This window comes from Trachurus trachurus (assembly GCF_905171665.1).
Source record: "Trachurus trachurus genome assembly, chromosome: 13".
Lineage (NCBI taxonomy): Eukaryota > Metazoa > Chordata > Actinopteri > Carangiformes > Carangidae > Trachurus > Trachurus trachurus.
The window spans coordinates 37061582-37074940 of NC_139892.1; the positions used below are offsets into that span (position 1 = coordinate 37061582).

The following is a 13359-nucleotide window of genomic DNA, read 5'->3' on the forward strand; positions in this document are numbered from 1 at the left end:
AAATATTATTTACTTTTTGGACCAGCTGTCCGCGACCCATCCAGAACGGGTCCGCGACCCACTTTTGGGTCCCGACCCACCAGTTGAGAACCACTGGCCTAAAGAAAGGTTTGACACAAAGTTAGTACAGTGGTCAAGGAGACAATAGAACAACATGTCGGTGTAGGTGATGTCACAGAGCTGCAATCAAACGCTGAGGCAGCTGCTGAAGGGAAAAGTACCAAACTGTAGAAGACATCAACCCAAAATAATGTTGTGCAACCGCTCAATAAATCAGGATGAGGATATGGCGAGCAGAATATGAATCTGGTGCTAGATTTAGTTTGTCATCTGTTATACAGCGTGATCAAAGCTTTATAATTCTTCGATCAAACTGTGACAGTTTGTTTGCCCACGGCCGGTACACTCATGAGAGAAAATCTGGGAGGATCATGTGTGATGAGTTCAGTTTAATCAGTAGAGTATTTCCATGTTTTTACATAAAGTCTAAAACTCTCTAAAAAACCACTAAGGATCCCAACCTGACCCACAGAACTGTAAGTGCTGTTATGTGGACTCTACTGTACATTTCAGGTACACATGGGCCGTTGAGGCAAACAGAAAACATATTGTTACCATTGGTCTTAATGACATCACAGTGTTCACGCCTATGTATCGCTGCCACAAGATCACACAACCAGAAGTGTTGTACTCCCATTGCATGTGTGGACTACAAACAGAGGACAGAGATATAGATTGAATGCATAAAACAGCACAAGCAACTTTTAAACTCAAAACAGCGCTTTGAAAAACATCTGGAACGTGTCATCGATCGTACCTCAGAAAACTACAGAACGACTGAGACTGAGAGGGAAATGTTTCATATTTATGTTTCCCTTGTTTTGTGGCACCGGGTGATTTCCATCTTTTACACATCATGAGAAAGTATTTTGTTCAGGCAGAGTCATGGATCCTTCAAGTGGTCAAAGAGATTCCCACACTGCATCAGGGACTGTTTGTTCCTGATGGACTGGGCTGATCTAGGTGCAGCAGTTCAAGGTGCTTTCCAGTCCTGTAGAACCTCTCTGTACTGTAGTCTGTCGGCTCCACTTGGCTCATTATGTTTTGCGGTTCTGGAGAGTTTGTTTTCAGAAGCTTCTCTCCAGATAAACTTCTGACGTGCGCAACCTCTTATGTTATGTTATGTTTATTTATTTGATATGGACATCACAAATACATTGAGACTGTTCCAGTGGACAGACCAGGGGCCTCATTTATCATTGTGGATACACCTTTTTTTACGCCATTTTCCCCTCGTTTTGTGCGTACGCACTTTTCTCCGCCAAATTTGGGATCTATCAAGCCAAAACCTGACGGGGAAAAGTGCGGACATTTACACCCATTTTGACCCTGGCTTACGCCTTTTTTGAGGAACAGGAGGAATTGGCGACACCGTTGCTGAGTCAGAGAACTGCAGTGTGAGAGGGAGAGAGGAGCGGAGTACATTTAGAAGAGCACAGTAGGATTTTTTTGAAGTAATTGTGGTAGTGGTGGACCGTTGATGCTGGCAATCCAACCCGCTCTATAACAACACTAGGCTCTATGTTAATTAATAAACAGAGCGGATTGAGGATTTTGCTTTTTTGATTAGGCTATGTGTGACGTCCGACAAGGATCAAACCATCCAAGTTTAAAAACACACCGGCAGCAGCGCACACTGATCTGCAGCTACTGAGACTGTTATTATTCTGTCACCTGAGTTAACGAGGTGCACGTGTGTTTGGAGCTGACGAGAGAATAAAGAGTGAGACAACGCTCTGAGGAGGAACTGTGAATGGGAAATGACCCAAACCGAGTCCAGTAGAGCTGTAACTGTGTAGTGGAAAGGCATGCAAAATAATGGTAACTATCGTCCTGCTTCCTACATTGTTTTAACATCTAGGCTAGGTAAAAAAAAAAAAAAAGATTTTCTGGGATAAAGGGGCAGATTACATAAGATTCTTCTTCTTTATGTTCCCTTTTGTTGAGATTTGGGAGGTTTTTGTTTTTATTGTAGCTTATTAAAATGCAAGATCATTTTTCTGACTGATTTATTGCCTGTGTATCTGCTTTCGTGGGGCGGAGAAGTTCCGCTTCTTTCCCCCGTCCTCCGCCCGTTGTCTCCGTTGTCACTTCGTTGTCACAAAAGTTGCTGCGCCACAGAGAGCACATGGCTAATTAAATATGCACGTGCTGACCATATAAAGTTGTATATAGGCGTTCCGGGGGCGGAGTAAGAGGTGTGTTCACGTGTGCACCATTCTTGGGTCTGGTGTGATTTATTGCGGAGAGTTGTGCGTACGCACAGTTTGATTGATCTGAAAAAGGTGTAAATATTTCGGGTGTAGCCTACGCCATTTTCGTCTTTTCGCCGTACGCAAATATTTAGTAGCAGTTTTACACCCTCTTTGATAAATGAGGCCCCAGATGCTTTGCTTGAGTGTGTTTAGCACAAGTGCTAATTGTCAACACCAGTCCATAGGCGGCTAATCTAAAAATACAGAACATATTATCAACAGTATTAGATAAAAGCAAGTGCATGACACTACATCATGACAGTAGCAGACTAATCTAAAAACACAGAGCACAAGATCAGCGAGAGGAGATTGAGTAAACAGAATCATGATCGTAACAGTAAAAATAGTAACAATAAAAAAGTCCATATTTATACATTTGAGCAATGTTGTTTTGCTTTTAATCTTCTGTTAAACGAGTTTGTATCAGTCTCCAGTTTCAGGTGAGTGGGTAAAGTGTTCCATAGGTTAACCCCTTTTATTGAAAAGGCAGACTGTCCAAATGATGTTGTACACATTGTGGGAGGCTCGTGTGTTTACTCGGCTTGAGCTACAGCGTCTTTTTATCAGTGCAGAAAACAGGGCTGATACACAGTTATGAAGACATTTAAAAACGAGTCTGATATTACAGTAAATTATAAAGTTTTCAAATGCAAGAAGGTTGTGTTTTCTCAGGATGCCGCAGTGGTGCCATCTCATTGGTTTTTGATCCATAATTTTTATTGCTTGCTTATATATTGCTATTATGGGTTTCAAAGTGACTTGAGAGGCTTGAGACCATGACGTGATGCAATATGACAAATGAGAGAGAATCATAGCATGCATGTAGAGTTGTGCAGCTTTACATGACAGGTCTCTTCGAATAAAACGAAAACAATTGAGATTTGGTTTAACCTTCTTGCAGATGTGATGTACTTGTTTATCAAATTTTAAATGTTTGTCTAGTATAATCCCCAGGTATTTAACCTCATTCACCACAGTAATTATTTCATTTTTGCTTCGTCCTCGCAGGAAATCGAGTCCCTGCTGGTGAACTGGAGCGGGCCGGACCTGGGCGGGTTCGGGGAGCTGGTTCTGGAGGGTTCCTTCAAGGTCCAGAGAGTGAAGAAGGAGAGAGCGTTCTTCCTGTTCGATAAGATGCTGTTAATCGCCAAGAAGAGGCTGGAGCAGTTTGTCTACAGCACGCATATATTCGTAAGCTGCTCGTCAACTCATTTATCCAACTGTAGGGTTTCTTTCCAGCCAATCAGCAGCAGCACATTAGACTTGACTCATTTAATCAACTGGTCTCAGTCTTCAGACAGCTGATTGGTCAAACATGCAGCCACACAGCCCTCTGAGGAGTGGTTTGCCCATGCCAATATGGTTTCTGTAGGTGCCAATGATTGTTTATGGCCATAGAAATATACCGGTAACACTTTATAATAAGTACTAACTATTAAGCATTAGTTACGCATGAAATACTGAATTCATCATTTATAACACATGGATACTCATTAGTATGTTGTTTATAAATACAGTCAAAATGTTTTACTCATCATTGATAAGCAATAACTATATTTATAAACTACATACAGTACCAATGAGTATGCATGCGTTATAAATAGAAAAATTCTGTATTTATTAATGCTTAACTAATGCTTAATAGTGCGTACTTATTATAAAGTGTTATCAATATACCTACAGTTTTTCTTTTTCTTTTTTTGAAAAAAAAAAAAAAATTCAAAAGCTCAGATTGATTTTAGACACATGAAGAGAAGAGAAAAACAACCGAGCAGCAGTGTGAGAAGATGCTGTTTGGATTTTTTTTTAAATGAAATCACAGGAATAGAAAAGAAAATGAATCCAAGGCACTCCTCAAAGGTTAAAAAAGCTTTAATCAAAATGCTAGTCCATAATAGAAGAGTGCTTTTCTATGGTGTTAGACAACATGTTGAACCTTCCTTTATAACAGGCCTGTTAATCATCTAGTTTTCTGGTCCTAATGTTTCCCCCTGTCCGCTGCAGTGCTGTAACCTGCTGCTGGTGGAGACGCTGAAGGACCCGCTGTGTTTCCGAGTGTCGGACCAGACCATCCCCAAACAGCAGCACATCGTCCAGGTGAGTGGTGACATGACATCACCTCCGATTCCAGTCACCACAGGTCATGTCAGAGTCAGGCTGAGATCATCTCATGTCAAAAAAGAGTCATATAAAGTAAAGTAATACATCTCGTTTCATTTTCGATTTATTTAATTCATGGTATACATTCTCACATAGTTGCACATATACATAGTGTACACATTTTCACCAGGAATGAAAAGGAGCAGGGTGAAGAAAACGTATAGTACCTGCCCCTCTCTGTTGTTACAATTACATTGGCTTACTTCAACACCAGTATTATTCTCTGTTTCAAAATATTAAAGATGATGAAACATAGTAATGACAAAAAAACAAACAAAATAACGGTAGACACCACTCGTCTATCTATCTTTTTCTTTTTTCCCCTTCTTTTTCTCTTTCTCCTTCTTCTTTTTTGTAGATACTTATCTTTTCTTTTTTAAACATTTTCTTAAACTGAGACATACTTGTACAACTTTTCAATTCATTGCTTTGTGAATGCCATAGTTTTACACCTGCAACAGAAATACACATTTGTTTTAAGCTTATAGCCTTGCAAATGTATGTTTAAAATCAAGCTTCAGTCTGTTTTATCCCCTTCCTCCAATTTAAACAAGCTTTGTAAATGTTCTGGTAATGATCTGTTCTTTGCTTTAAACATTATTTTTAGGGTCTGTAATTCTATTATATCAGCCATTTTCAACAAACCTGCAGAAATAAAAAATCTATTTGAGGGATCTCTATTACCTTACATCTGCTCAATCTGCAGCCAATTGATAACGATCAATGGTGTGAACATAACAAACCGTATTGAGAAATCACAGTGGAACTTAGTGAAGTTGTAACAGACATGTATCTTTATGTTCTGACATGTCATGGTGTGAACCGGTGAATCAATACTTAAGCAATACTAAGTGAGCTGTGTTCATTTGGGAGCTGCAGCACAACAACATGAGCAAATGATGACACATAGTTGTAGGTGAGGTGTAAATAATGACAGTTGGGTTGTAGAGTTTTACTGTCAGCTGTGTGCACTAACTGTCATTATATTGCCTCAATGTGATGTGATGCAGACCAAGAACCAGGAGGAGAAGAGACTGTGGGTGCACTACCTCAAGAGACTGATAGTAGAAAACCATCCTGCTTCACTCCCACAGAAGGTGAGGGGGGGGGGGGGGGGGGGGGGGGCTTCTAAATGACATCAAGAAGTCCTGCGTTTATTTCAAAGGAGGTTAAATCGAAAGCGACTGGACCGAACAGACAAATAACTAAGTCCAGTTGCTTTCGATTTAACCTCCTTTGAGATACTATGACCTGGACAAATGAGAATATTTACAGGCTTCTGCGTTTATTATCAGTCAGTCTGTGGTTATCACTGGACCTAAGATGTTAAAAGATAAAGTTACAGTAGTTGTTGTTGAAGCATACAGTAGAAATGGTAGTGTTATGGTAGTTGTACTGTTGTACTGGTTGCAGTAGCAGAAAAATCTACTACATGAGTCATAGCAGTGTTAGCTACAGTAGCGGTACCGGTACTTTGGTCTCTGCTGCCACCTGCTGGTCATTTACACAAACTCCTAAGGACACTATTACAGTAAAACACTTCAACATCTGCGAGGCCGAGGAAATACATCAAAACCTAAACAAAAAGCTTAGCACAGACGCATCAACATGTTTTTACAGCTTTTTCATACCATGATCCAAACCATCACAATGGCTATGTCACATTTTCCTGTTTGTGACATACAGAGTTTGCCATTTTGTAGGGCTGCCCACATTTATAGTGAACCTACTTCCTACACAGTGGACTCATAGGACCCATAATGCTTTTTTAAAATTCACACATAGACACACGCACACCTCATTATCACTGCAAGGAAAATACATAGACATTTCTGCAGTGGCTGGGTGTGTAAAGGGCGTCACCCCAAGGAAACTACTTCCTCTTGTTAGCTTCCTGCTACCATCTCTTGTGTTGGGGTCATCTTAAATCAGCTGTAAGATACACTAAAAACAATTATGTATCATCCCATTTGTTTCTGATCTCTTGGTTATATTGTTAGGCTTCCTTATCCATGAAAAGATTGGTTTTATGATTTCAGTTTCAACTCTAATCATTGTTCTTATCATTATAACTGGGTCAAAAGTGACCCTAACACCATTACAGTAAAATTTTAACCAGAGCATTTTAGAATTTTGTGAAAAAAGGAAGTTTTATTTTGTTTAAATTCCTGACAAAGTCAAAAAGCCTTGATGCTATAAACAAATGTATGTGGTACTGTTATGCATTAAAAATCTATAAACGGGTCACTGGTGACTGACCCGAACACACTGTGGGCCTTGTGAAGCTCTGTCTGGAAATCTGATGAGGGGAATCTTTATTGTTAAGTGTAAGAGAAATTAATGAAAAAAAAATGTTGAAAGGAAAGACAGGAACTGAAACAGTCCTGGCCAACAGCACCCCCTGCTGACTCAACTCCTACTCTACAAAAACAGAATTAACTCTAGTCTCTTCCTATAAGTTTGACCAGCTGCTTGTTGTATTACAGAGACTTTGACTGTGGCTCATACAGACATTAAAACAACACTATGTCGTTTTTTTTTTTTTACCTTAAAATACTGTTTCTAAACTCATTGAAGAGCTCCGGTGCTTCTATTCACCCGTGGCACAAAACAGTGCAGCTGGGCTAGTAGCACACTGAACTATGGGTAAATTAAAGCTAAAATGGCCAGGGAAAGAACCACCTCCTGGAAGTGTTTAACTGTTACAAGTAGGCTATGTTTTACATGACAATTGAAAATTTGATATGGAAACAATCATTGCTGCTCCACTGGCTCCACCTTGAGAGACTTAAATGATACTTGAAGTTTACACAAAGATCCTCCTTTGAAGACTTGCTACAGACTTGGCTTACTGTGCCATGGTGGCGTAGGTGCCAATGATTGTTTACAGCCATAGAAACACACCTACAATTTTTTATTTTTTGCCAAAAAAAAGCCCAAGTTGATGTTAGATACATGAAGAGAAGAAAAAAACAATCAGAGTGGTGTTCTCAGCCTGTTCATGAAATATAATGAGAAAATGCTCTTTGGATTAAACCAGCACTAAGTAACTTTTCAACCTTCATAAAATATTTTCATAACTTTTGTGATGATACATCGACTTACAACAAGTTGAATGACACCTCTGTCGTGGTCTGAGGGGGTCTGTATCTCTTTCTCTGGCACTAAGCAGCTTTGAGGAGCATGGTAGGAACCCGGCTCTCACTTTACTTTCACTTTCACTTTTGCAAGTCACAACAAGGAGGGAACAGGCAAAACGGCACTTTAGCAATGGATTATGTTTGTGTTTTCACTTTGAAATGATCCACTGGAAACAGAAACTTAGTCTTGATGTCTTCTGTTAATTTTAATGCAGGATATTTACAGGGCTTCACGCTAGTGTTCATGGGAAATGGAGTCTTCCTTCAGGCAAAACACTACCGCTTTGGTCCACAGGCGCCGCCAAACTCAACCAAAACTGAAAGTTCTTTAGTACTGCTTTAAAAAAAAAAATGGAAATCACAAGAACAGAAGAAAAAAACTTGAATCAAAAAGATCGTAATTGAACAGATAAAATCAGCTGACATGTTTTCAACACATCAACATCACAGCACAAAGAACACAGGTAGAGACAGGTATCAGATGACAATCAGCTGGGGAGGGAAGCAGCCTCAGGTGCTAAGGAATAACACATTAACTGATCTCCAGCAGAGGGCAGCACAGACAGCACAGCATTAAAGCATATGGACGTCCTGTCCATGGACATGTCCCGGCAAATGAGGATGTTTTATTGGTCACTCTACCTGAAACGGTGTGTTTGTTAGATGTATAATTACAGGAGAGATGGTTGACACTTAATAAAGCATCAAAGGTAAAAGGTATTACAACCATCCCCACCCCTGTCAGTTACTGAGTGATTAGCTTTACAGGCACGGTGGAATGAACACCGATGAAATGACTCACATTTAAGAACCTGCTCTTCAGACTAATTTCAAACGAAATCTGTATCAGTAGTGTACCAATCAAAATATAGACTTGGTCCAAAAGATTAGTTTCTAACCAAGAAAAAAAAATTGTTTTTTGGCTGTAAAACGTACACACTTCTTCACGCAGCCATGCAAACTCAAATGCAAGCTCAGGTAGTGAGTTGGACATGATATTGATGACGTAACTCTGATGTTATCCCTTATTGGTGAGACTGAGGCTGTTGCTCCCCTATTCTTTTTTTTCTCTGTTGAGTGCTGATCTGATTGGTAGTTCCCATGGTAACACTGGAGTTGTACCATGTTATCCTGGGGCGTAAAGTGATTCATGTCAGTGAGACTGATTTATGATCAAAACTACAATTTAGCCAATGCTACAAATCAGCCTGACATCTGTTTGTGAAACCGGTTGGACGTGGTGCAGTCAGAGATGATCACATCGGGATCATTCCTCCCACAGCCCTATGTTCCCACATTTCTGACATTTTTTTTCACTGAAAATTAGGCCCTGTGTTCCCAAAGCCCTATGTTCCCACAGGGGGGCAACCGCCATTCCGACATCCCACCAGTCCGACATAGGCCTCTAATTGTCTAAATGGCAACACTTAATTTTCTATCATATACTGTACGTATCCATCATTCCGACAATTCTTGCCTCCTATGGTCGGAATGACGGTATTTTTTTTATTTTTTTAAACACCCTGCCTTTCCAACAATTCTTTTAATAGCATACTTTTTCCCCAAAAAGATTTTGCACTGGTTGGGTTTAGGCAATGAAGAAAGGAGTTGGTTAAGTTTAGTAAAAAGACCAGGTAGAGGCTAGACAGGCCAGATAGATAGAGAGAGTCCAGAGAAGTAGGAGGGAGTCACCTAAGTACAGAATTTCCTTATATAAAGCTTTTTCGGAACGGTGGGATGATGGCATGTCGGAATAGCGGTATGTCGGAATGACAGCATATAACTGTTGCCACAGCCCTATGTTCCCACATTTCTAACTTTTTTTTCCCACTGAAAATTAGGCCCTATGTTCCCATAACATCACACCCATAGACATCTTTCCACATGTAGCAGAGCATCCGCCATGTGATGAATCTCAAATGTAGGAACAAAGGGCTGTGGGAACATAGGGCTGTGGAAACATAGGGCTGTGGGAACATAGGGCTGTGGGAACATAAGGCTGTGGGAACATAGGGCTGTGGGAACATAAGGCTGTGGGAACATAGGGCTGTGGGAACATAGGGCTGTGGGAACATAAGGCTGTGGGAACATAGGGCTGTGGGAACATAGGGCTGTGGGAACATAAGGCTGTGGGAACATAGGGCTGTGGGAACATATGGCTGTGGGAACATAGGGCTGTGGAAACATAGGGCTGTGGGAACATAAGGCTGTGGGAACATAAGGCTGTGGGAACATAGGGCTGTGGGAACATAGGGCTGTGGGAACACAAGGCTGTGGGAACATAAGGCTGTGGGAACATAGGGCTGTGGGAACATAGGGCTGTGGGAACATAAGGCTGTGGGAACATAGGGCTGTGGAAACATAAGGCTGTGGGAACATAGGGCTGTGGGAACATAAGGCTGTGGGAACATAGGGCTGTGGAAACATAAGGCTGTGGGAACATAGGGCTGTGGGAACATAGGGCTGTGGGAACATAGGGCTGTGGGAACATAGGGCTGTGGAAACATAGGGCTGTGGGAACATAAGGCTGTGGGAACATAGGGCTGTGGAAACATAGGGCTGTGGGAACATAGGGCTGTGGAAACATAGGGCTGTGGGAACATAAGGCTGTGGGAACATAGGGCTGTGGGAACATAGGGCTGTGGGAACACAAGGCTGTGGGAACATAAGGCTGTGGGAACATAGGGCTGTGGGAACATAGGGCTGTGGGAACATAGGGCTGTGGGAACATAAGGCTGTGGGAACATAGGGCTGTGGAAACATAAGGCTGTGGGAACATAGGGCTGTGGAAACATAAGGCTGTGGGAACATAGGGCTGTGGGAACATAGGGCTGTGGGAACATAAGGCTGTGGGAACATAGGGCTGTGGGAACATAGGGCTGTGGGAACATAAGGCTGTGGGAACATAGGGCTGTGGGAACATAAGGCTGTGGGAACATAGGGCTGTGGGAACATAAGGCTGTGGGAACATAGGGCTGTGGGAACATAGGGCTGTGGGAACATAAGGCTGTGGGAACATAGGGCTGTGGGAACTGTGGAAACATAGGGCTGTGGGAACATAGGGCTGTAGGAACATAAGGTTGTGGGAACATAGGGCTGTGGAAACATAGGGCTGTGGGAACATAGGGCTGTGGGAACATAAGGCTGTGGAAACATAGGGCTGTGGGAACAAAGGGCTGTGGGAACATAGGGCTGTGGGAACATGGACCCATCACATCTCCCTGTAATCTAAACTGTTAACAGACCATAGACCCGGTCCAGTACAACTGATACGTAACAAAGACATTTATCCTCTGCATCTTGTTTTTCTAGGCAAGACAGGTGCTGGGTGACAACTTCTGTCAATGTAAGTTCACACACAGACACGCACACAACAGTTTGATAGTCCTCTTAATCTATGCATTTACGAAGAGTGTCTGATTTTGGTATGTGCTGATGATGGGATGGCATCACTTCCTGTGTTGCAGCGCCTCAGTTTGACCAGGACAACCTGAAGAAGTCCTCCGCCTCGCCTCGACTGGATGACATCTACAGCTACCACAGAGGCCGGCGCCAATCAGGTCAGGGTTAGTGGCTGTTTCTCTCTGTGCTGCAGTTTAAAGCCAAATGGTGTGTTTTCTGATAGGGAATTAAGCCTTTTAATGGAAGTCCGTGGAGCATCCAGGTGAAAACACACACAACAGATTTTCATTTCAAGGGCAAAGGATTGTTTGAGTGTGAAAGAGGCTCATTTGGCTTATTTTGGTCTGTCCCCCCGTCCAGAGCCTCCAGAGCTGCTAATGTACACGCCTGAGAAGTCCAGGAAGAGTCTGCCACTGCTGCTGGAGGGAAACCTGCCGTACCGACGGACCAGAAGACAGTCAGGTATAGGCAGAGACATCGGGACACCTGAGGACAGTCGATGAGACAGAAAAATCTATTTTAAATGAATAGTAGAGCTCAGGGTTTCACTTTTATAGGGAAGACAGAAATGTCCATTAACCACTGGGCCCAGTTGTTCAGAAGTCATCTGATTTTGGATAATGGGTTGGATTAAATCTTGAAAATGGGTTGCACAAAACTAAAAATGGATTCTGAAATCGGATTGGAACACAAAATCCAATCTTGGTTTTAATCTGGATCAAACCTTTAGTTTGTGTTGTTCAAAACGTTTCAGTAGGATCGGGAAAAGTTTGATCTAAATTATCTGGATTGTTCTGATCCCAGCAGTTTGGTGGATTCAAGCTGGATTTCAGGAACAAAATGTGATTTAAATTAAACATGTTCAAATAAACAACGTTTAAAATGTAGTATCTATATTTTGCACCTGGTTTTTAAACCATCACAGTGATAAAGTATATAAAATTTACTTTTAACCCTTCAACAATTTTCCCCAACTACTGGTGATTTAAATAAAATTTGAAATTTGAATATTGAATTTGAAACACTTTTTTTTTTTTTCATTCATTTTCCATGGGTCAGATAAGGTCTGGCTGTTTAACCCTTTATTGGGCAAGTGACCACATGGTAACTCCTTTCTGACAAGTAAAATAAGTTATTTTAGTTTACACATTTTAATGTTTTATTAGATATTCATTCAACTTTATGACTATATATTTTTGTACATAATTGATTTACCGCTTGAAAAAAGTAACATCTTTGAAGAGTGAAGAACCATATCTGGTAACTTCACTGACCTTGATTTGGAAAATGTGAATTTTCAAGTATTTAAATGAAAAAACAGCTCAGAAAACACCCCATTTTAAAATAAATGTACTCTGTGTGAGCCCATGCTGCTGTTCTACCTGTTTTTTTAACATACCTAGTTTTAGTGTGATCTGCAGTCCCATTTAACACTTGTTATCTGGATTTGGTAATCTTAAAAAGTTTGTATTAGGTTGTTGTTTAGCTCACTGGGTTGAGCAGGTGCCCCATTTACAGAGGCTATAGTCCTTGCTGCAGACAGCCCCGGTTCGAAAAACATGGGATGAACGAAATTTCGATGCCCTGGTCCTGTTCCAGCCCACTAAGATAATAAAAATAAATAGTATACGCCTTAGTCGGAGTATAACTGGACAATGCATGTGCGCATGCTCCACAACAGTAGAGACGGCACAAAGTGGAGCAGAGAAGCCGCCCGAACCTGGCAAAGTAAAGGAAAAAACCCAACGTCAACGCCGATTCAATGCATTTCACACAGCGCGACCAGCAAGAGTGTTTTATTTTTTAAAAAAAACGGATTATGTGATCCTGGATGACAAATCAAGGGATTTCAAAAACCCGGATGATTTTGATCTAGATGAAACCTTTTGAACAACTGGGCCCTGAGGACAGACGCAGTCAGTGAGTCAGTGTTCAGGGTCTGGGAAGCAGCAGTGACATGAACGTGGTGAGAGCTTGAGTTCTGTAGCTGGAACCAGATCAGTTGTTATAACTCCAGGATGGAGGAGTAGGCGTTTACATCCAATGTGCCACTCCTACTGTCTCGTTGTTTCTACATGCTAAAAAGCTCTTTTTTCACAAGAGATACTGTATGCCAGTATTGTGTAACAACAACACTTCTGAGCGTTAAGTGTGTGTGAGGTCATTGTTACTTCTGAGAAAACATCCTCATCAAGTTTTCCTTTTCTCTTTTAGCTCCAGCTAAAGACATCGAAGCAGCGTTTCATCCCAGCGGTGAGAATCTGAGCTAACATTATTAGGACTGACTCATGAGCAGCACTGGCCTGCAGCCCTGGAAGTTCAACTCAGCCAGTTGTTTAGAT

The 13359-nt window shown here is 41.5% G+C and overlaps 2 protein-coding genes across 2 annotated transcripts in view; one reads left to right on the top strand and one right to left on the bottom strand.

Moving 5' to 3' along the window:
• plekhg2 (pleckstrin homology domain containing, family G (with RhoGef domain) member 2) overlaps positions 1–13287 on the top strand; it is a gene marked incomplete at both ends in the record, with an annotated part of 75961 nt that extends 62674 nt beyond the window's left edge. Inside the window, 7 exons of the mRNA XM_083985765.1 lie at positions 3324–3506; positions 4320–4412; positions 5486–5572; positions 10928–10961; positions 11083–11175; positions 11378–11479; positions 13232–13287. Of these exons, the coding sequence (XP_083841891.1) occupies positions 3324–3506; positions 4320–4412; positions 5486–5572; positions 10928–10961; positions 11083–11175; positions 11378–11479; positions 13232–13287 (648 nt within the window). The remainder of the gene's footprint in view (positions 1–3323; positions 3507–4319; positions 4413–5485; positions 5573–10927; positions 10962–11082; positions 11176–11377; positions 11480–13231) is intronic.
• The window catches only part of triap1 (TP53 regulated inhibitor of apoptosis 1), a 171016-nt gene that overhangs the window by 81605 nt on the left and 76052 nt on the right, over positions 1–13359 (bottom strand). The gene's annotated exons all lie outside the window — the stretch shown is intronic.